The following is a 23,455-nucleotide window of genomic DNA, read 5'->3' on the forward strand; positions in this document are numbered from 1 at the left end:
TGTGGCAGATTACTGAGAGAGTACTGTATAGATAGACAATATTTTTTTAAAACATTTTTTATTATGTGAGAAAAATATTCTTGATAATAATAATGGAGAGTAATGTCTTTTATAGGTTTTTAAAAAAAAAATATTAAAATGAATTCTAATAAAATCACAAAAAATTATCTTAAATATTTTTTTGTATTAAAGTATAATAATAATTATATGAATAAAATAATGGGGATTTACATCATTGTATTTACATTGGAGGTTTTTCAATTGTAAATACCTTTTCAGCAACAAGTTGGTCACTCTCTCCGAAAATAGCTCTTCTTTCAGAGTGTCCGATGATAACCCAGTTGCACCCGACATCTTTAATCATGTCGGGGGAAATTTCACCAGTGAAAGCTCCTTTGGAAACCTTGTAACAGTTCTGAGCAGCGACACCAATACTTGCGGGTAAACCATTGCGAGCGAATTCCAGGTAGATTGAAGGGCAACCAATGACAACCTGGAATATAAATCATAGTCAACTGAAAGTAGTTCTTGCAGAAGCACCTTCCAAGTTTTCATTGCATATACAGTGTGTTTGAATGTTTAATAAGCCTATGGTAATGTGTTAGTGCCTGTCGGTGAACTGAGTAAACATACAAATTTTATTTGTGCTGTATTTTCTTTTTTTAAATATTTTTAATTTCACATTAAGATTACACAACTTTGTTTCAACAAAATAAACGTAAGTATTTTTTATAATAAAATAACGTACTTCCTTTTGTTATAACAAATAAAAAAAATCCGTCATCAAAAGGTTCATTGTTTAAATTATCTCCTTATTTTTTTTTCAAATGCCACTTAAGGATATTGCAGGCTTAACGACAATATCTTATCTTATTATCTATGACAAAAATGAGTATGAAATTTACATATTGACAATTTTAAATATATAATTTACATTCATATATTTTTTCATAACCTAGCGCTTATTAAAAAAACTTATTTGAAGGACTAACTTTGTCATTTTGGATGTTAAATAACTTAATTAACTACATAGTGGATTGCTGCACAGGACTACTAAAAGGGTTCATGTAGAAAATGTAGAAAACATGTACAAAATACGAGAATATTAGAATAATATCATATTCAATATTCTAAAACAAAACAAGGACAGTCGAAGCTAACAAACCGGGACTGAAATTATACAATAAACTACCAGACAAAACTAAACAAAAGACTTGGACAACCTTTACAAAAGGTGTTAAAAATATTATTATTAACAATAGAATATTAATTTAAAAAGAAAAAATATTGTGTTGAATGAACGCAATCCGTAAGGGTTTATAAATAAATTTCAAATAAAAAAAAATACAAGTTAGTAATAAAGAATTTAAAGTTATTCCAATGAAGCAATTTTATTCATTTATTTAATTTTCTTTACCTCAGTGTTAGGGTCAAGGGGGCCTTTCTTTAAGGTTTCCATAATCCCAGTAATCTGAGCCTTGTCTCCGTTCATCTTCCAGTTTCCTCCGACACAGAACTTGCGAGCCATTTTGAGAAGGTTAGTTTTTACCTGTGAACAAAAGTTAAATACATAGTCTCCGTAGTCGGAACCCGCTATAAACCAATCCATAGTATCGGGTCGAGGCGAGGGAACGAAAGAACTAAAGATGCCTCCAAACGCTGCATTTTTACTCACTAATGCTCCTGGATGTTAGACAAATTACAGTTATGTTTATTTCTGCAAACTATACTCAATTCATGCAGCACATGGACGAAAATGTTATTAAGGAGTGAAAAATGAATATGGCAAGAAACTCCTTTTTTAAATTGTTGGTGAAGAAGATATATGACATCTATCTCTTCGTTCTAGTAATAAAAGAACCCCATAAATACCTATTCACCAATTGGAATCCATCATTTTCAACCTTTGGAACAGCATAATCTGAACCAATCTAAGTCACAGTCATTGAGAGTATGTAAATTGAGTACAAATACATGTTAAGCACCTAAGGCAGATCAAAAGTTTATAAATGAGAGTTGTGTGTTGATAAAATTAAAATCATTTATCATAAAAGTGGTTTATGGCGTTTTATCCTCCCAGCCTATCCCAGTGAAGAAATCACATGTGTGTTGGCAAGAATGTAGGTATGTTAAAATTAAATATTTTTTAAAAAGCGATATAATTCACGATAAATATTATTTTATTATTTAAAAAACGATTGATCAAAAAGTACAGTTGTACTTTTATTGAAATAAAATTACGTAAAAAAGTTTGAATTACATGAAATCCACCGGCAAATACACACAAAAATAGCAGTAATACAATATGTCATAATGCGATTACAAATTTAAGTTTATAAGCATATTTTCAAGAGAGTAAAAGAATGTTTAATTACCGGTTCAACAGCAAATCGAATATCTCGGCGCGGCGGATTTTTTGGGCAGTTTTTGACTGTCAAATGTCAAACAAAGGTCAAAGCGGGCAAATGGATTCCGAGCGGCTAGATATTATACAGATTGTAAATAGCGGGTACCTACTATCATTTTTTCCCTCATAAAAAATACATAATTAATATTTTCAGTAATAAATGTTAGTAGTCCGAGTATGTAGCGATATCAATATTATAAAACCAAATATTTCAGGGCTATTTATGTTTTTCTAACAAAATAGGTTGTTGCAAGTCAACGTTAAAACTAAAGTGATTGGCTATTCTGAGCCAGCTCATTATCGTCTCATCGCCATCCTTATATAAACCCAATGATGGATAGGGCACTGCATCAGTATAACAAATGCACCGTATACTGATTAACTTATAGCAGTATTTTTCGTAGTTTCAATATTTCGTATTATGAAGCAATTTACAGAACCACAAAAAAAAAGAAATACGTTACGTAAATCTACACAAATTACGAAGGTTGGTGTTTCTTACACGGATGCAAGGTTTGTTAGATATCTTATTTAGGCTGAAAATTTCTTACCCTCAATCACACTCTTGTGAAGTGAAAATGATACTAAAAAATATTTCATTTGTACATTTTCTCTCCTATTGGTTTATTTTTTGTTATATATACCTAAATTTGTCACAAAAAAAATATTTAAGGGATCTTTTGGAACTTGTCTTTTCATACTTTTACTTTAAGTACACAAGTATGAATAAATTAAATAAATTGTATAACTGAAAAGTTATGCTTACATTGTCAAATTAAATTAAATATTACATATGTATAAATTAAAGATTACATATATATAGAATTACTTTTATAAAGCGCCCTTGGACATTATATGATAAAAATGGCACAATTGAAGCTATCCATAATAATAAAAGGTAAATGTTTCAAACTGGTAAAAAATTATAACACCACAGCTGGTAATACTCAATTTATTTCAAACCTATATGAAAAGATAGTGCAAAATTTTACTTTTAAATAAAATAAAAAGATGTATTATCAAGGAAATAAACAGAAAACATCCAAACAATATATAATTTTTTAGTCAAACCCCATTTAACCCCTCTCTTTATATTATTCCGCACCTAATGGTGCATAGAATACTAAATTGGTAAATCAATTGCAATGTACCTTGATTATTTTTGTTACTCGTAGGTAAGATGATCAGTCTTACGCATATTTTAAATTATTTATGTTGATTGAAAATAAATATTGAGCAGCCATTGGCCGGTTAAAGTAATCAGTGCCATCACTTTAAGTAGCTATTGACATATCAAAAGCCATTTAAATGTTTAAAGTTTCTTATTGCCATATATAAGGACTTCTCTTTCTCTGTTGAAATATCTCTAAATTTACATTAGTTTGGAAACAATAGTAGGCAACGAAAACTGAAAATAAAGATTTTTATAATGTTCTCAATTGTACGTGATCATTTTTATGCATTTGCAACAGCAAATATAAGCTTTTCATAGATATCAATTCCTTTTAAGAATATGTCAGCATGAAGATTTTCATTGTGGCTGTGCAGTGTTTGGGCAGTGTTATTTATTGGAGAGAACCCAATGGCTGGTATTCCAACTTGGCGAATGAAACGACTATCAGTTCCTCCCAGAAATATTTGTTTGTCCAGCTTAATTTTTCTGTAAAAAAATGTATGAAATTTCAAATTAGCATGATCGAGAGAGTATGAATATGTGAGTTGGTACATATACATATAATATTAACGAGTTGTGAGAATAAATAATATGCTTATGAAAGTATATTAACTCATCCGGGCTTCAGGGAGGTATCTAAAATAGTTTTTGTTAATCATCATATTGATTGAATTTTTTGCATAATGTGAAGAACGCACCAAAATTACTAAAATATTTTTCTGCTGAATTATTCATATTCGTCTTTAGTTTTTCCCGTCCATACAGCAAACATTACAATGAGGAAGTTCGATAGTTTTTTTTTATTTGTTCATCATCGTCATCATTTCCTTTCCGCAATTTATGGTGCATTGATCAATCCTACTCTTCAGGGACCAGTCCAGGGACTATTTATTTATTTTATTTATTCAAAATTACACTCCTTTAAATATTAATGAACTTATTAAGGCTTTTTAGGCTGTGACCGTGTCAAGCCATAACAATTAACAATAAAAAATACATGCAGTGATGCAATAGAATAACAATTATAAATAATAAAATTTCAAAGAATACAGTGTAAAAATAATAATCAGATATAAATATTAAAATATAAATTATACTATGAAATATTCTAGTGTAAAAACATCCTTTTAAATAAATATTCATGTCAACCATGTCGAGAATCGAACCCGAGACCTCTTGCATGGTAGGCAAACGCGCTGACCATTTCACCACGAGTCCGACAAATTTTTATTTACTATTTAACCAAGCCAAAAATATTTTGAAAAAAAAAATATGTGGCGTATTATCAGCGTTTTCGTATTTTGGAAATTACTCCGCGTGTGACGTCTCAAGTTCTCTTCCCCTTCTTATCGAAGTGTTCTGCTGATTCGTCAGTTGATATACCGTAAACTGAAAATCTATTACAAATCTCTTCTTTTCTCATTGGTTGATTTAGAAAAAATAGTGAAGTCGTTCAAAGTTGTTCGTTTTGATCGAATTTTTTTTTTTTTTCATATATTTTCAAGAAATTTTGCTATACAATTTAACCCCCTAGTTTTTACCGCGCATAAGAATACATTTTTCATATCTAATTTCTCGTAGGGCTTAACTTCCACATTCATCGCTCTACAGTTTAATAATCTTTGATACGTTAATCAGTTTCCACGTGTGCTTCTTGCTATTTGGTCGCTTGTTTCCAGTAATAACCACAAAAATCCTGATTTTGTGCTTTGAATTTTACATGCATTCCCCCTCCGAACTCTTTGCTGCACCTTTCCGCTAATGGGTTGCGTGGCTTTAGATCAGTGTTATTTAACATGTTGGAGTGAGAGGATCGCGATGTCAGTATTTCATGAAAAAATGTATGAATTTCGCAGAAAACTTGAAATATTATATTATTATTATTAACAGTTTTATAAACACTACCATGATAATCACAATAACATAATATATATTTATTAAGTCATATGTATTTATAGCATTTTAGCCATTGTATTCCTGGCACCCCCCCCCCCCCCAACCCCCGAAGAATTCGCGGATATTTTTTACGCTTAAGCTCGGAAAGTTTAAAGAATACAGTGTAATATAAAAAATGGACTATGCACATTTTAACAATGCGTTTGCAAGATGAAACAGCATCATTTAAAAAAAAAATGCATAGATAGAAGTATGCTTGTACATTTTTATCATACCTTATAAATACCGTATATGAATTAAATTTATTCTATGTACTTACAGATCATCAGCTGCCTGTTTAAAAGCCACCCAGAAAACATTATCGTTATTTAGTTTGGTAATTTCGATTTTAGGATCTTTCTGGTCATATTCTAACGTTATACCCTCTCCCGCTTCCTTACACCATCCTTTAATCTAAAAATATTTTTTTAAATTATTATTGGAAAGTTTGAAGGTATTAAAAAAATAACAAATGTAGTTTCTTACCATATTTTCGAATTCAGCATGATCAACGTCTATAGCTAAGCGAATATCAAACACAACAGTTAGCATTTCAGGAACCACATTATTTTGCACACCACCCTTAAACAAAACGGAAGAAAATATAAATATATTATTTAATACTCTAAAAAAACCTTTGGAAAATATCTATACTCTTCTCTCTGATTTAATTTTATTGAAATGAAGTTATTTTGTATATTCTCAAAAAGAAAACATGGAAATATTCATTTCACTTACAAATAATTGAGTCATATTCACAGTCGTCACATCTGAAATGTTTAAAGATGGATTTGATTCTAATATTTTCTTCTGAGATTCACGGTAATCCATAAATCTGTCTACGATGATTCTCACCTAGAAAGAAATGGAATTATTGAAAATCTAATATATTACTTCTCGAAAAGAAAAGTAAAAAAATTTCACCTTCTCTCCAGGTGTATTTGGTAAAAGAAGCGATCCATGGCCAGTTGTTCCGGGGCAGTTCAAAGCCAAATCTACAGAAAATTAGCTGGTAAAAATATTATGACAATATTTGATCTTTATTTTATTGATATAATATTTAATCTTACGCCAAATGCTTCTCTCTCCATAGTACACAGAAAAGTTTTCTCCGGAACTAGCTACCCCTTCATCAAGGGACAGGCCGATATTTAAAGCCTTAAAATCGTCAGTCAAAACAAATTTCTGCATTCCTTCTTTCCCCCCCCTTTCCTCATCTATATTAAGTAAAAATGCATCAATTTAGGATAAACGTGAGAAGGTTTTATGAAAACTAGACATAAAAATAATATGTACACAATGCAAGTAATGTTTTTATACTGTTGGGTTTTTAAAAATATTTTGTTACAATTTTACTGAACGTGGTCTTATATATAATTCTTTAGTTATTGACCGATATGGATAAAAATCATGAACGTATGATAAAACTTGCACACCAATGTTTCCAAACAATTGTTTCTTGGCAACAATATGCCGACAGCAAATTTACATAATGTATAAATATAATATATGGAATTTGAAACTTTTTTTATTTTCATTCTTATAATTTACCCAAATATTTCAATTTTGGTAACCATTTTCAAAGAGTTGCAAATAACTCACTATTAGAAAATGGAAATCAAGTTGGGGTAGAGTGGGGTTCAAACCTTGGACGTCTGATACGTGAGTCCGCAACACTAGCCACGGGATCACAATCCAATTACAATACTTAAATAATATAATAACTACATCTAATAATTTAGAAAATTCAGCTAACCTGGAACAAAACAAATATGGATGGTGCGTTTTAGTTGAATTCCGGAGTCTTTGATTCGTTTGATTGCTTCAATATATTGAATTGCTACACATTTCATATCTTGAGCTCCTCGCCCATAAATAAATCCATCTTTATTCAAGTGACCGCTAAAGGGAGGATGGATCCAGCTTTCCTGCACAAATAGTTTTCATTGTAACAACATACACTCTAATCTTAAAATTCAATTTTGAACATTAAAAGCTTACAGGGTAAACTGGAACAACATCCATGTGGGAATTGAGAAGGATAGATGGTAATGCTAGATCGGATCCTTTCCATGTAAGAATTATAATTGGCATTTGCGGGAGAACATTATATATTTGATAGGGCAAACCAAGTTCTTCGGCTTGTTTCTTTATAAATGTTATACATGAATCTGAAAAAGAAACTATTATGTAAATAGAACTAGAAATATGTGTTTACTAGTCTTTAATGGGAACAGGTAATAAAAAGAGAGGAAAAAGGGAGAAATTATGGAAAAGAAATGAGATATTCCTTCAGGCGTGATTTGATGGCGAATGGAAGATGATTCAACAGTCAAACCCCATGGACACTAAAATATGAGTTAGAGGAGTTGTGGATGGGAATTAAGAGGTTGCTTTGAGAATAAGAATATATTTCACACCGATTACTACTGAAGACATTATTTATAAAACTTCTTTATTTTTAAAACCTTAACATTTATCAGCTAATGATGCATAGGGCATTGCATTTGTATACTGTGCATTGCCCTATAGATCAACTATTTTGATAGTTTATTACACAAAGGCACAATAATTCAGACTAAAACAATATTTTTCATAAAGCCTCTTTTTGAGAGGTTTATCAGCAGCTGTAAAAGAGAAGATATGGAAGGAAGTTATGAAAAATAAACCCCATATCCAGACTAATCTTACTTGGATTTTTTACAACTAGCGGGAATCGAACCTGCAGGCTAGTTTCACAGTTAGCCATCTAACCAACTACACCATAGCGCCTGTATCAGCTACCAGTACAGTTTTACATAATTTTTATTTACTGATAACTATTTAGATATTTGGCCACTATATTTTATATAAAAATAACATTGATTTAAAAAATGTTCTCTCACTTTGTTGTTTATTTATTATTGGCGTGGTAGTATAATGGTCAGCGAATTTGCCTACCATGCAAGAGGTCTCGGGTTCGATTCTCGACATGGTGGATATGAAATATTATTTAAAAGGGTGTTTTTACAATAGAATATTTCATAGTCCCTAGACTGGTACCTGAAGCGTAAGACTGATCACCTTACCTTCATGTAACAAAAAATATCAAGATACGCTGCGATTGGTTTACCAATGCAGTGCCCTATGTGGAAAGAAATTGACGATTGATGACAGTTATTATTTAAACTTTTAAATTTTAAATTACACAGCTAACACAAACAAAGCTCTAATTATCGAAAATATTTTATAATTATGCTTAAATTGGATAAGAAACACACCATAATTAATATTTGGATGCACTGACGGTATTTGAATATATTCTTGAAATTTTTTTATTGATGGATTACTTTTCCAATCACTTAGTTTCGACATTTTACTTGTTTGTGAAAACTTCAGAATTACAAAAAGACCTTATATAAATTTTGCAATCTACTTATATAAGATATATACTTCATTTTAACCACATTTTATACGCAGTTTCACTATCTAGATTGATCAGATTGTGGTTATTTTGCTCTAAAACAAATAACATCAATACATAAACCCTAAATAATATCCTGTTGATTAGCTAATAATATCATTGAAATTATGGCCAAAATCAAATTCACACTTTTGAAAACTAAAAATATCAAATGTGTGAATTTGATTTTTTTAAAACTAGAATTATCAGAATGTTTTCAACTAGCACCTAATTTATGGCACTGCATTCCTGTAAAACCGCAAACTTACATCATAAAATCACACCTGAGCAATATTAAGGCCGTAGTTGGGTAAAACGAACGCAAAATTAGGAAATCATACGATTTGAAACAAGTTTGAAATTGTCATTTTTGAGTTAAATATTCAGAAATGTTCCTGCATATAGCTTCTATCCATTCAACTAATGGCATGATTGGAAAAAATATTTATGTGTAGTTAACAGAAAGTATATCACGGTTGTACATTATTTTTCATTTAAATTCAAGAAATAATAGTAGCATAATGATTGTTATGCCATTGTTATCTTTGAAAACATTTCAAACTAGATGGGACGGGTGAGTACACTTTAAGTTATGTCTTTTTTTCTGCGAATGAATGTTAGTTTACTGGTAAAACTGCTCACCTGTAAATATGTTTTTTTAGTAGTTGTGTCGCTGTTATTGTCGGGTCGCGAAATGTACATTTACATAATAAAAAACCACTCTCCATTTAATTATTTTTTATTTGTAAAAAATTTCTTATAACTAAAATGTATTTTACTTATTATTCTAAAACGTAAGTCTTGTGTATATTGAAGATAAATCTTAATCTTTTAACTTTATATTAATGAGACTACAATGTACTTACGCTTGCTTGACTGCCATCGTATAGGAAGTGGGCACGATAATACTAATAAAAAAGATTGCCGATACAGGAAGCAACTTTTTTGTGCTGGTATTCTGAATGCTCTCATAGGGGTAGAGAACACTTTGCTAGTGTGTGATTAATGTATTAACTACGTATTAGCCTTTTTTCCCCCTGTGAGAGAGTTCCAAATACCAGCTCTGATGTGGTATGCCTGGGACACAGAGGTTGTCTTTGTTTCAATTATCAAAGGATTTAAATATATTTTTTAAGGCGTAATAATGCAGTGCCCTAAAATGACAATAGTACATTATTATTTTTAATAATTAGGGTAAAAATAGTAATATATACACATTATACAATAATGAGATGATGTTATTTTTTGTTCTGTAATTGGTGATTGTAGATTAATTCTGCAAATTTGGGTTCGTAGGGCACTGTAATGTTTTGAAAGTAATGTTTCAAAAAATTAATTGGCTGAAATCTCCATAATATTTATTTTTTAATTCTAAAATTCATCAATCCAAAATGAAAATGTTAATGCTACGGGAATTAGGTTAAATAAAACGTTTTTAAAAATTAGAGCATTAAATTGTGCTGCAAAAGATTTTTTAATTTATGAAAAATAAACAAAAATGATTTGAATACAAATAAACTATTTTAAATGGCGTCACAAGTTTTTCTAAGTCAACCGATGATAGTGTTCTGATAGATATACGGTTTCCGGGAAGCCACCTACTAATCAGGACAACTCACCGAAGAGAACAGTGACGTCACGCGCGAAGTAATAAAAAAAAATTTAAATAAATCCTAGCGATGATAATATGATACCTAAAAATGTTTACATTTTATTTTTTTTGTTTAGTTTTTTTAGTCTACTAACAAATATATATTACTTCCTCATTAGACTATTTTTAGAAACCCATAAAATTGAGTCAAAACTGTTAGATTGAACGTCACGTGCTTATTTACGTTATGTTTCTAGGCGGTATGGGTAGATATTGGTTTGACAGAAGTATTCTGTTGTCTTTGGATTTCCAGTACATAACCTTAAAACTCAAAATCTCATAATTCAAAATAAAATATTTTAAGTGGAAAAATGCTTAATTAAATTGTGATATTAAGGAAAGTTTCATTATTTCAAAAAGTGAATAATGGCCTTTTGGAAGGTACAAATACTTTTCATCATTAATGTCTTACAAAGTTAGACAGATGCATAATAAAACACTAACGTTTTGATTTTATTTTAAGGTGTCCAGATTTTTAATTACGAAAGGAAATAATATTTCTAGATCATCAAAGTTGCCCAGAAACTTTTGCACTAATGTTTATGAGCCGGATTACCTAACCGTGAGTATAATGTATTTTTGTTTTATTCAAATTGTAGTATGTACTCGTACACAAATATGTATTTTTATTTCCATATTTTATAGAAACAACTGTGTTGATATTATGTCAAAAAAAAATTGCCGTGATTTTGATTGTATTTAAAATGTCTTAATATCATTGAATGTTAGAGAATGATTATAAATTAAATATGACAGGTTTTAGTGGTTAGGTGAATTTGGCTACATAAAATACACATCTACTTAATAGCTGTATAGAAAAGGAATGTATAATATCAAATATATAGTATCGAATATATAATATCCTTTATTCAAATTCCAAATTTTAATTTATGAAAGATTTGAGTGTTGTGAATAATTGTCAAAAAATAACTATGGGTTGGTTTTCAGGAAATGGATCCTGAAATTCCCATATACGACTCATTAAACATACAGATCAAAGGATACGATTACCCAATTTTAGAAAGTTATCAGAAACTTGTTCATAAATTGGCCGATACATTAGACATTGAAGTTGATGACAGGTATGTCAAGTTTTAAGAATCAAAATTTTACTTTTATCAGAATTTATCATTGATATATTAATGCACATGGACATGCCCTGAGCTCTCGAGAATGATGACGGCCCAATCGCTCGGTCATGCCCAACGCGTATTTAGTCGTTCTTCGACCGCCAACCATGTGTGACTTTTAGAATCGAAACCAAAATCCCCGTTTGTCATGAAAATGTTCAAAAACCTTTCGGATAAACATTGTCAAAAAGATTGTCTAACTTTTCATCGGTAAATATTTGTTCATGAGTGATTAACAAAGCTTAAAACAATTAATTTTCAAATATGAATTCCCTCCTCAAAAATGTTTTCCCTCTCTGTTGCAACCAATTTGAATAAATATTATTTTTTGTAAACGCCAAACTACTCCTAGCGGCGCAATTGTGAAGCTCTTTAGTTATAGAGATGCATTGATAGGAATACATTTTTAATGTGATTTAATATTATTTTTGTATTCCACATAATCCAGTGAAAAGAAATAAATGGGTCAAAATTCTAAGGAATTTAAGGAAAGAATCTGACCGGGACCCACTCTTATCGAATGTTGATTGTTGACATTAAAATATAAAGTTTTTTTTTTATTCATGCTTTATTAAGTTCATAACATCCTAAGAACTAATATAAACTTTTAATAATATTACAATTTTTTTATCATATTTTAATTATTTTTATGAACTAAAAATTTGTACCCTCCAATTTTTGGTAGCATATGCAAGCTTGTTGAATGCATCCCTGGTATAAACAAACGAACTTAGTAACTATGGGTACATTTTCGTGCCACTACTTTTACAAATATTTTACTCTATAGGGCGCTATTATGTATTAATATGTCAATGGAATTTAATAATAAAATGAATAAAAGTATGATAGTAATTAAAAACAAGCTATATTGTGTTTTTTGTTTGATTGTAAATTGGTATTTTTGAAACTTCTGCTCTTTATAAACAAAAAATTCTTCAGTAAAATTTTACTAATTAGTCCAGAATTTTTTCAAGCATCCTAGTGTCTTTTTTAAAATGATTTTCATACTCTTTTCTAGATTTGTAGATTATTTAATTATTAGTTTGATTAAAATTAAAATAAAACAATCCGGTAAAAAGTATATTTATGTTTCAAGTTTATTTTAATTATTACATTATTTATGCAAATCCATATGTGACAGTCACTGAGGTATAACTAAATAGAGATGATGCTTCCTATAATGGCAGGTTTAAATTATGTTCTAAAAATCATCAAACGCCAAGGAAAACGGAGAGGGGATGCGAGCATTGTCGCATCATGCCGCATCAACAATGCTGTGTAAAATAAGTCGCAGAGTAAACAAAACTAACTGTTAATGACAGTTTACCGTGAATTCAAGGCTGTACGCTCTTTTACGCTGCTTCACATTTATTTATCGTATACAAGAAAAAACATGTCGATTCTCACCAAATATTGGTCAAGTGCAGAAACCTCAATGAGTGGAACACAATACGGGTGGCTAGTGCCGCATCTAGTGTATATATATATATATCAGTGATAGTGGGCTTTTTAATTATTGATAATATTTTGTATTTCAGCTGGGCCACACCGTGCCAGAAGTTAAAATTACAAAAATTTAAGCCTATGAGTTCTGTGGTTGATAAAGAATACTTACTGTCAATATATGAGAGAAATGTTCAAATCTGCGATGTGCCTTCAACAAGTTACACCATACTACTGAGGCTAATACAAGAGTCTATTCCTGAAGGAGTATCTGTGGAAGTTCGCGAGGCATTGGAGTCACATCAGGAAATTAGATATGTCCCCGACAATAATCTTAAATCACTTAAGGAACAACTTGTAGAAATGGGTGGCCCAAGTAAGGCTAAGAAAAAGTAGAACTTGAAAAAATTCAGTTTATTTTAAAGAAATAAATATGTATCACCTCATTAAGAGTGTGTAGTCAATATCAATTCATCAGACTTTGATTTAGCTGTTTACAGTTTCGCTATGTGTGTTTGAAAACCAAGATGGCAAGCCCTCAGCTAAACCACATTATATGAAAAATAATTATCCTCATCAACAACATCGGTTGTACTGTAATATTCATAGTACAATTAGTTAAAATGCTACATAAAGAACAAAACATTTATAGTTATTGATCGCTTGTTTTTTGTTTAACCGGTTGTTTTGTATATTTATTTATTTGAACCCAAAGGGGTAAAACTAATAGTAGACTAATATTTCACTGGGATTTCTTAAAAAAACATTTGTTAATTATATTGAGGGTTTGCTGAATTTAATATATTGCGGTTTTAGGTACACTTTATAATATTTATACTGACGAAGTTCAGCGCAACGGGAAATTGTATATAAAAAATGTTTTGGGGAGAAGCAATTCATTGTCTGGCCAAGTTTCTTAAAAATGTATGAAAAAAAACAATAAAAATGATTAATATAAAACAAAGTACTTTGAACGACGTCACTAGTTCTCCGAAATCAACCAATGATAGAGTGTTGTGGTACATTTCCGCTTACCGGGAAGCCAACCCACCAATCAGGACAACTCACCGTAGAAAACTTGAGACGTCACAGGCAGAGTAATCTCAAAATCACAAAACTTCAAAATATTAGCGCTGATAATATGATACATTTTTTTTTAAATTTTGGCTTAGTTTGACAGTCTATTAACAAATAAATCATTTTGAATAAAACCACTGCACTTCCTCATTATGGTTATTTGAAAAAAATATTAGAGAATAGTTTATGTTTTTATTGCGATAATAAAAATATATATATTATATATTATATTATTTATACCACCTTAATATAGATTTACACTAAATCTATAATTTTACCTAAACCACACTATGATCTTATACACAATATGTTATATTATTGGATCTATAGCTAAGTATTTAGCGTGCGCGATCCGTCCATAGATTGGATGGAACCAATGCTTCTCTAAAAATTTGACATTTAAAAAATCAGCATCCATTTTTTCATCTAATAAAATCAGCTATAAGTTAACAAATTTTTTAAACAACTACAGCAAATATTTTTTAATTAGTTTGTTATTTTAATCGTTGCTATCTTAGATGGGTTCGGTGTGTTCATTCATTAATAACTTCTTAAATTGTGACAACCCCACACACAACATTCCGATTGCGCAGTTATGCGCGAACTGATGTCTAATTCTGGAATATGGAACTGCGTTAGTTCCTTTAAGGCAATCTCCCAGTAACACATTTCATAAGTCCGTGTTTATTTATGTATATACCTAGTACCAAGCAACTGCTTCCCTAGTGGAAAACCTCTCCCCGCACTTCTGGTATTAAGTCTCAAAAATAAATTTTATTTACTGCAGTAAACATTTTCTTAATTTTGAAATCCAGTGGGAATTCATATTACTAAATACTTTTTGATGACATTTTATTATCCAATCAAATATTTAAATCAAGCAGGTGTTTTTGTTTGATTTATAAATAACTATTTATTGATGAATACAGTGATGATTTCGCACCCCGGGAATAATAGTGGAACAACTCAAAAAACTAATTTCTACAGGATAGCAGTTTTACACACATTCGCGCTAAAAGTCAACTAAAGTTAATTTGCAAAAACAAAGGCACAACTTAAAGTTCACTCATTTATGTCATTTTGTTTTTAATTTTTTTCAGAAATAACAATGGCATTTCCTTTCCCTTTCCCTTCTTGTTTCCTTACCATCCCCTCTCCACTCTTCATAGTATAGTGTAGATTTTTAGTTAATTTTTGTTTCAAATTTTGTATGAAATTACAATATTCTGTATAATTTACTAGAATATGTCCATGTACTTGTAATTTTCTTAAACTTAACGGTTTGGGTAGGTAGAAAGAAATTGCCTAAAAGTAATATGCCCGCCTTTATATGTATATAAATTGTATATGTATTATATATTAAGTGTTAAATAATAAATAATGGCATATTAATCATTGTGCCGCTATAATTTCTTGAATTTGAGTAAAAGATTATTAGATAACATTGTCATTTTTGCAGAGCCACCTTGATATTTTTAATTATTATTTTGTTAGTCATTCAGATTATTATTACTCCAGTGAAAACTTATTTATTTTATTGCTATTTTAAGTATTGCTTGAAAAAGGACTGATCAAATTATGATAACATATATACACACAGAGATTGATGTTAATAAACCAACAAGACGGATGGACAACATTTTAAAGTTTTCAGTCAGCAGATGAGAAAGGTGCATGACCAGAAAAAATTGAAAAAACAACAGTGTTTTATAAAAAAAGGCTCCCAAACATGTATGTAGCTTGTGATGACCAATATTGAACTAAAATTATTATAAAATATCTTTGTTACTAGTGTTACACAGATTTTCTAATAATTTATTATGAAGCGTAAACTAAGTGAATTCCGATTCGAGCAATAAAATAATATTTAATTTGTTTATTTTCAACAGTTTCTTAAATAAAACAAAATTAGTTTTCTTAATTATTGTAATATGTAGTCAGACGGCCTTTATGTTTGTCATGTTTTCCTTGGCCTCAAGTAGTGAGGGGTCCGCAGACAGAGCGGCAGATAACAGGGATTGTGCGGCAGTTGTTCTTCCTCGTCGAGCCTCCAGTGTTGCCAGGTTGTTTAGGGCTGCTGCGTGTGAGGGATCCACCCCCAGGCATAAACGGAGACACTGAATAGTCAAATTCACATCACCAATGGACTGAAAACAGTTTAAATAAAACTAAACAGTTTATTCATAAATATATCTCATTTTTAGTTTATTGGCTTTAAAAATTCTTTATAATACACAATATTTTAATCTCATCTCCCATAGCCATATTTCTTGTGGTTTGTTACATATTTGATTGACTTACATATTAAGCTTTGATAAAAATATGTCTAATCTTATGAGCCTTACAATATTCAGTTTTATCAAAATTTATTGTTTTTTTTTCTTATTTCATGTTGGTATGTTATCATCAAAATTCTAAAATATAATTCGATAGTATTCTTTTAATATTATGTGATATAAACTCAAAAATAAGAACACTGTTTCTAAAGGAATTTTAAACTATAGTTGTTCAAAAACTTACATCATTTAAAAAATATATATACATTTTACTTACCAATGCTAAATGCGAGAGGTTATACCATAAGCTGGCATACATAGCAGGCTCCGTGGCTAGAAGTAACGACCTTCTGAAGCAAGCAAGAGTTAGGTCCCAGTGTTGAGCACGAAGGCAACACAGAGCCAAATTACAAAACACTTCTGCTGAATAAGCTCCCATCGCCAAGACACGCCTGTTGATAATTTTATAACAAAATTCAACAAAACAAACCAGATAAAATCAAGTTTTGAATATTTTATTCAAAATTATAGTTTTTTTTCATTCTTACAAAATGAAATTTTGGTAATATTTTTAAAAACCTTTAGCACACATGTTATTTTATATCAGTCCTATGTGTACATTTTTGGTATTTAAAGTTTTTTGTATTTTTTTTCACAATGGTATTTTTTAAACAAAAATTCAACGCGTTTTTACATTTTTTTAAAATAAGATACTAATAAGTCATTTACTTTACAAAATTCTTCAACTAATTCATTTGGTAAAGAGAATACATTTTTCTTGATATTTTTTCAGAAAAAAACATTCTTGCTTATTTTTGGAAATTTAAAAAAAATCTTACTCTTATTTGCACCTACAGGTATACAATATAACAATGCAATTGCAGAGTATATTTTGCATGAATATGATCAGACTTAAGCTTTAGGTACCAGAGCCGCGATTATAAACTCTATCTTCACCGATACACATCGAGACAGTATAAGGTAACATTGATATTTAAGTACGAAAATGTGCATATTTGTATTAAAATTCAAAGAATCTTCGCCAGTAACCTTTAATTGTAAACGTATTATATTTTTCATACAAAAAACTTAATTTTATTGGGTAGATAAAATTGAAGGTAAATTTCAACTTTTTATTAGAATATGGACCCAGTCCAGGTAATCCATTTTTTATTTGTTATTTATTATTTATTTATTTATTTGCTTAAAGACAGTTTATTACACATTATTTGAGACATACGTTCCAACTCCATGGGACTTAAAGTCTTGTGTTGAGTTGGGTCAAGCAATTAATTGACAGAGACACATCAGTATATCATCACAAATATTTTATAGGATCAGAAACAACAATAATAATAACAATAAAAAACAAATATATTACACATGAACATGGTAAATAGTAAACTCAAACATGAAACAATATTGTAGTAATAACACTGATTCAATATTTTGTGATTCCATGCATGGTAGCTGAATGCGCTAACACTACAATGCGAACAATAATAAGTAATTTTCTGTTTGTTATATATACTCGTATATGTTTAAATACTGTACAACTCCAATTATCCGTATTAATGAGTGCCAGACGTTATCACATAAAAACTTACTTTTATGTCCGGCAAAGTTAATTGCTTTGATGAAGAAACGCACCGGCCGCTAGCACCCTTTTTTATTTGTTATTCTAATATCTCATCTATTTTTTATTTCTTGATAACTATCTGGATATTTGGAGATATGAATATGATATGGAGATATGAGATATGACTGGAGTTTAGATAAATGGAATTCTACTGTACCTGTAATATCTAAGGGCCAACTCTGGTTGGTCATTGTAGAAGTGATAGACAGCTATACTAGCGATGGCTTCTGTGTTCATAGCATCTTGTATGGCGACGAGACGATACACTTTGACCGATTGCGGCAGCTCCCCCAGTGCCTCCAGCAATCTTGCCTGAAAATTTGTATTCTTATTTAATTCACAAGGAATAACCTGCTTGGCCTCTATTTTAGAGTCTTGTCAACAGGTAGGAAAGAGAGGATGTGGGTGGAAATGATGGAAAATACACCACATCACCCAGACCAATTCAGAAAAAAACCTTCTGGCGGGAATCTAATCCACAATGCAAATTTCACAGTTGGCCTTCCAACCATCTGTACCAAAGCGCCTATCATTCTCCTTTTAATTTTCCCTTACAATAATAGATCAACCTTTCACCCTGGTATTCATTAAAATATATGAAAACTGTTTTTTTTAGGTCTTTCCTAGTGTGTGAAATGATTTTGTTAAATTTGCCACACCAATAAAGGTTATACAATTCTTCTGGCTTCACAAAAATCAATAGATTGAAGAATGAGGAAGTTCAACCCTATGGGAAATTGGATATAAAAAATGTATTCTTAAAAAGTAAATTGAACGGCGAAGTTTTTTGAAAATGTATAAAAGAAATAATAAAAATGATTTTAATAAAAACTACTTTAAACTACGCCATTAGTTCTTCCAAATCAACCAATGATAAGGAAGTTGTGATAAATTTCCGGTTTACTCCCAGTTGACTGACCAATCGGGAGAACTCAACGAGAAGAAGGGGAAGAGAACTTGAGACGTCACACGTGGAGTAATTTCAAAAGTTTAAAAAAATCATTGCACTGATTTATCAGAAAAAAAATTTTTGGTTCAGTTTAATAATAGCCTATTAAAAATAAAATAAAAAAAACCACCAAACTTCCTCATTGAAGAAAGAAGGGTGTCTAAACAATGTTAATTAAAGGGTTAAATAAACTTATAAATATAATCAAATTTAACAGACAATACCGATAAATAATTATAACATATGAAAAAAAATATTAAAAAAAAAGACTAGCAATGAGAAGAAAATCGTCTCAAAACTCATTGTTCAAGGGTTTGAAATTGTCCAATTTGTTACTTGATGAAATAGAAAACCTTAAAATATTTTATATCAATTTAAAAACTGTTCCTGCTAAATTTTGATATTTATTTATTTATACTTTTACAATGTTTGTATTCTTTCTTTTATACAGAATAATGCTCCCTCACTGGGGTGTCCCGTGCCGAGGGAAACATTTTACAAAAAGTGAAACATGCCTTAAATTAGTTATTTAACAATGTTAACATAATGATAAAAAAAAAATAAAAATGTAATTCATCTTATTAACCTAATTATCATTAGCATAATAAGCAATATAAACTTAAATAATTATAAAAAACATAACCAATTTGTATCTGTGTGGATTTAAATGTGAATGTGTAATATTTTATATTTATTTTATGTATATTTTTAAGACACTATAAGTATAATATATTAAATCATGTAAATGAATGCCTCGACACGGGTTGTGCCCAATGAGGTATTCATATTTAAAAATATAAAACGTGAAATAATAAATAAATAAATATATTAAATGTTATATATATAAGAACGTTATAGTGTATGAAGTGATTACTTTAACCAGTTAATGACAGATTTTAAGCCCTGTAAATGCCTATGCTTCCATATTCCATCACAGAGGTTCTTCGTTTCTGTTAAAATATCTAATTATATAAATCAATTGTAAATCACCTGTTCTGTTAGCAAGCCAACATCTCCGGGAAACGATTTCTCCGCAGCTCGACACACTTGAAGAGCGGCTGTCGGCTGGTCAAGTCGGCACAGAACACGAGACAGTCGCAGCGGCGTGTCACACCGCCGCTGCTGTTTTACAGCACTCTGGAGCTGCTGCTCCGCTTCCCTCAAGAGCCCCAGTGCAAGGTAGCAGCGGCCTAAGGCGACCTTCCACCACCAATCACTGAAGTCACATGCCTGGGTTGCATGTACAGCCAGCTCCATTGCCTGGTGGTTGAATTACATCACATTTGTTTTAGAAAGTAAATGTTTGTGTTCTTATCCAAATATTTCAACTTTAGGGAGACATTATCAACAAGTTGGAAATAACACTAAATTGTTGTGATAAGAGCGGTGTTCGTACCTCGGATCGGTGAGTCTGCGATACTAGCGATAGGACCACTAACCGATTAATTTTATATGTGATACTTCATACTATGATACTTATTGGTTAATGGTTCATTCTCAGATCTTGTTATATCTAAATAGAACAATATATTTTAACAATTCTGGAATTATGATTTTATAGTCACTGTTTTAAGAAATATTTTTTTTAATAACGCTTTTTTGACTTAGTCTCACTGTCACGAAAAATATAAATATACGAGCTGATAAGTACATACATATGGTGAACCAGTAATGTTTGGACACAATCTGCATTTGACGACCCAAACAAAACTAACTAAATCTTTCATCAAGTATATTTACAGTCTATCAAAATGTCAAAACCGAAGACAAATTCAGGTCGACAGATGCAGATCTTATCATGTTCGCCATTATGCCAGCTATAGTCATCAAAATTGTGTCTCTCATTTATAAAATGGTGGCTTTAGCCATCTTTTCACTACCAATGTCTTTTGGACTGATGGCTATATCTTGTTAGATATGGTATATTGTGTCCCTATAAAAAACAGTTAACTACAAAAATGTCCTAATATGTTAGTCAAATAAAATTTATTATATTTGACTAACATATTGGGATACTTCAACTACGTTCATCAACTACGGTCCAATCGGAAGTAAAACATTTAAAAAAAAGTTATAATGTGTATCCTTATTAGTGGATCCTAGTAGAAAAAAGTTTTCGTGAACGTGTTTAATACCTATTGGCAATCTTCAGTTGGCTTACCTTTTACTTTTACTTTACTTCTGACATGTCTTCAAACTATAGATTCCTTGAACTAAATGATTAGATTGAGAAGTCAACTTTATAATCGTTATTTTAGTTAGCATAAGGTTTAAATTACATTTTTATAATCTCCTTCATGAAAGTAGAGGTATCCAAATAGCGTTTTGGCCACTCGTTGGTCTCTCGCATATTTGGGCACTTCTAGTCTGGATAGGTCCACCAACGGCTGACCTCTGTCTGCCTCGGATGCTGTGCCGAGCCGCACAGCCCTGGCATGGGCTGTGGCCAGGGCTGCCCGGGCTGTGGCGGGGGTCCGAGCCGTGCGAGACAGGCGAGAGGTAGTGGCACGAGCTGTTCCTGGAGTACGAGCCGTTGCCAATCCAGTACCAGGTCGCCGCTGAAACAGAAACATTTCATTTGTGTTATTAAAGCATTTATTTTCACGTTTTAGTGACATAATGCACGCAGTAGCAGCCGCAAAATTTACAATTTGTAGATTTAATCTATTCAATGGTCACACGAAAATTATGAAATTGGCAAAAGTACAATTTTTATGGATATTTTTTTACTTGCTTTGTCTTTAAACCGTTTGATTTTACTCGATTGGTGGGAAATTTAACAATAATATTGATGTTTTTTGTTGAGATGTCTTGATAAAACTCCATAGTTAATGATTATGATAAAATTATAAATAAATTTATCAATGAAATTAACCTATTCAAATTACAGACTTAACAAATGTTTCAGCTAATGTTAGTAAATATATGTATATAACCACTTACTGACTGGCAAACAGACTTCTAAACACGCGGCGATGGTTGTTGGCTCAGTGTATTTTAGTATTCACATGTGGAATTCGTACCTTTGTCCTGGCATCGAGACGAGTATGTATTTCACATAGCATTAGATTTAATTAACTTTATTACATTTTTATCTTACCAGAGCAGTATTGACAGTCTGAAGTGGATGTCTCAAAGATGTTCCCGGTCTAGGTGCAGTGGCTACGGCTTCACTCCAAACCCCTTCCCCTTCTGCCAGTCCCCCGATTCCATCACCGGCCCCCTCAGCATCCAACTCATCTAACTTCACACCAGCTGTCAGTGCTTGCAGCTGTAATGTCCAGGCAGCCTGATTTGACGGCTGATTTAATAAAATGGTTGCACATTTCTCTGAGCATTTTTCAAATTTTCGATTTCTGTATAGGATAATAGCTTCGTATAATGGTTCCATTTTAATTTCAATTCAATCTGTCATTCTGGTACTCAGGTTAGAATTAACTAAATGCACACATTTTAGGGTTAATATGCATCATTAAAAACTGTTATTAGAAGTCTTGCTCACATAGTAAATGTATAATTAATTATATGTTTATATGCATTCACAGATGGTGCTGTAACTCTCCTGTATCTGCAGATTTGTAAATACAGAAACATCATTATTACTTCAGTTAAAAGATTTTGGAATCTAAATTCATATTGTTTAATTAATAGTAAAGATCGAAAGAGTGGAGTAATTGGTCTATATTTAAAATAACAGATTATTGATCAAGTCAGGAAACTAAAACATTGTATAATGTGCTTGGAACAATTTTGATTTATTTAAAACATATTTTCGTTAAAAAATGTTTTTTTAAGAAATGATTTAGAATGTAACTAATTGAATTGTTAATATGTTATCTCTTTTATTATATTTTTAGTAAAATGCAAAAAATAATGGGATGGAAAGACCACAGTGAACCACAGGAAAATACATTTGCATGTTTACATTCTGTAACCTAGCAACCACAAATTACTTTAGCAACCATTTTAATAGAAAATCAAACCCTCTCCAAAACTAAATTGGTATAGTTCTACATTATCTCTGTTGGTACCCAATAGTTCTACATTATCTCTGGGTACCCATGTCCTAAATGAAACATTAAAACCACAATAATAATATGAATAATACAATATATTATATATTTTATTTGGAAGTTCAACAAGGGTACATAAAATAAATAAATAATTTGTCAGTAAGCTTTGGTATCTTTCTTCATATATTTATATCCTCATATAGAACTCTTTCATAAATTATATCCAATAAGGACAAAAGGTTTTTAGCCCATAGAATTATATTATTCAGAGATAATGTAGAACTATTATATTATTCTTAATTCGTGTGTAGCTTAGTAA

The 23,455-nt window shown here is 30.8% G+C and overlaps 4 protein-coding genes across 4 annotated transcripts; 1 reads left to right on the plus strand and 3 right to left on the minus strand.

The window, feature by feature from the left end:
• Window positions 1-235: 235 nt before the first annotated feature.
• On the minus strand, window positions 236-2,507 carry Tpi (triose phosphate isomerase). Its single transcript, XM_088225676.1, has 3 exons — window positions 2,376-2,507; window positions 1,418-1,549; window positions 236-493 (listed from the first exon to the last, which is right to left on the minus strand). Exons 2-3 carry the CDS (start codon window positions 1,526-1,528, stop codon window positions 242-244), a joined length of 363 nt encoding a protein of 120 aa, XP_088081802.1. The 5' UTR covers window positions 1,529-1,549; window positions 2,376-2,507; the 3' UTR covers window positions 236-241.
• An 836-nt stretch (window positions 2,508-3,343) lies between these two features.
• On the minus strand, window positions 3,344-8,942 carry LOC148282053 (aminoacylase-1-like). The gene is made up of 9 exons (XM_088225675.1): window positions 8,777-8,942; window positions 7,518-7,687; window positions 7,273-7,444; window positions 6,587-6,733; window positions 6,441-6,511; window positions 6,255-6,371; window positions 6,003-6,098; window positions 5,797-5,930; window positions 3,344-4,067 (listed from the first exon to the last, which is right to left on the minus strand). Exons 1-9 carry the CDS (start codon window positions 8,868-8,870, stop codon window positions 3,863-3,865), a joined length of 1,206 nt encoding a protein of 401 aa, XP_088081801.1. The 5' UTR covers window positions 8,871-8,942; the 3' UTR covers window positions 3,344-3,862.
• A 1,845-nt stretch (window positions 8,943-10,787) lies between these two features.
• mRpL48 (mitochondrial ribosomal protein L48) lies at window positions 10,788-14,299 on the plus strand. The gene is made up of 4 exons (XM_088225678.1): window positions 10,788-10,990; window positions 11,073-11,171; window positions 11,558-11,691; window positions 13,278-14,299. Exons 1-4 carry the CDS (start codon window positions 10,976-10,978, stop codon window positions 13,576-13,578), a joined length of 549 nt encoding a protein of 182 aa, XP_088081804.1. The 5' UTR covers window positions 10,788-10,975; the 3' UTR covers window positions 13,579-14,299.
• Window positions 14,300-16,007: 1,708 nt separating this feature from the next.
• BBS8 (tetratricopeptide repeat protein 8) lies at window positions 16,008-23,060 on the minus strand. Its single transcript, XM_088225677.1, has 6 exons — window positions 22,224-23,060; window positions 21,403-21,681; window positions 20,114-20,383; window positions 18,332-18,486; window positions 16,813-16,987; window positions 16,008-16,406 (listed from the first exon to the last, which is right to left on the minus strand). The coding sequence occupies exons 1-6, from the start codon at window positions 22,512-22,514 to the stop codon at window positions 16,197-16,199; spliced, it is 1,380 nt and encodes a 459-aa protein (XP_088081803.1). The 5' UTR covers window positions 22,515-23,060; the 3' UTR covers window positions 16,008-16,196.
• Window positions 23,061-23,455: the final 395 nt, after the last annotated feature.

The sequence above is a fragment of the Micrasema longulum genome, unplaced genomic scaffold, assembly GCF_059751315.1.
Source record: "Micrasema longulum isolate JH-2025_06_02 unplaced genomic scaffold, ASM5975131v1 h1tg000381l, whole genome shotgun sequence".
NCBI lineage: Eukaryota > Metazoa > Arthropoda > Insecta > Trichoptera > Brachycentridae > Micrasema > Micrasema longulum.

Coding starts and splice junctions, on each gene's coding strand:
- Tpi (XM_088225676.1), bottom strand. CDS start 1,528: ATGGCTCGCAAGTTCTGTGTCGGAGGAAACTGGAAGATGAACGGAGAC. Junction 494..1,417: donor CCCTTGACCCTAACACTGAG/GTAAAGAAAATT, acceptor TTTATATTCCAG/GTTGTCATTGGTTGCCCTTC.
- LOC148282053 (XM_088225675.1), bottom strand. CDS start 8,870: ATGTCGAAACTAAGTGATTGGAAAAGTAATCCATCAATAAAAAAATTT. Junction 7,688..8,776: donor GCATCCAAATATTAATTATG/GTGTGTTTCTTA, acceptor TTTCTTTTTCAG/ATTCATGTATAACATTTATA. Junction 6,734..7,272: donor CCATATTTGTTTTGTTCCAG/GTTAGCTGAATT, acceptor TACTTAATATAG/ATGAGGAAAGGGGGGGGAAA.
- mRpL48 (XM_088225678.1), top strand. Junction 11,172..11,557: donor ATGAGCCGGATTACCTAACC/GTGAGTATAATG, acceptor GTTGGTTTTCAG/GAAATGGATCCTGAAATTCC. Junction 11,692..13,277: donor GACATTGAAGTTGATGACAG/GTATGTCAAGTT, acceptor TTTGTATTTCAG/CTGGGCCACACCGTGCCAGA.
- BBS8 (XM_088225677.1), bottom strand. CDS start 22,514: ATGGAACCATTATACGAAGCTATTATCCTATACAGAAATCGAAAATTT. Junction 18,487..20,113: donor TTGGCTTGCTAACAGAACAG/GTGATTTACAAT, acceptor ACAAATTTTCAG/GCAAGATTGCTGGAGGCACT. Junction 16,407..16,812: donor ACCTCTCGCATTTAGCATTG/GTAAGTAAAATG, acceptor AACTGTTTTCAG/TCCATTGGTGATGTGAATTT.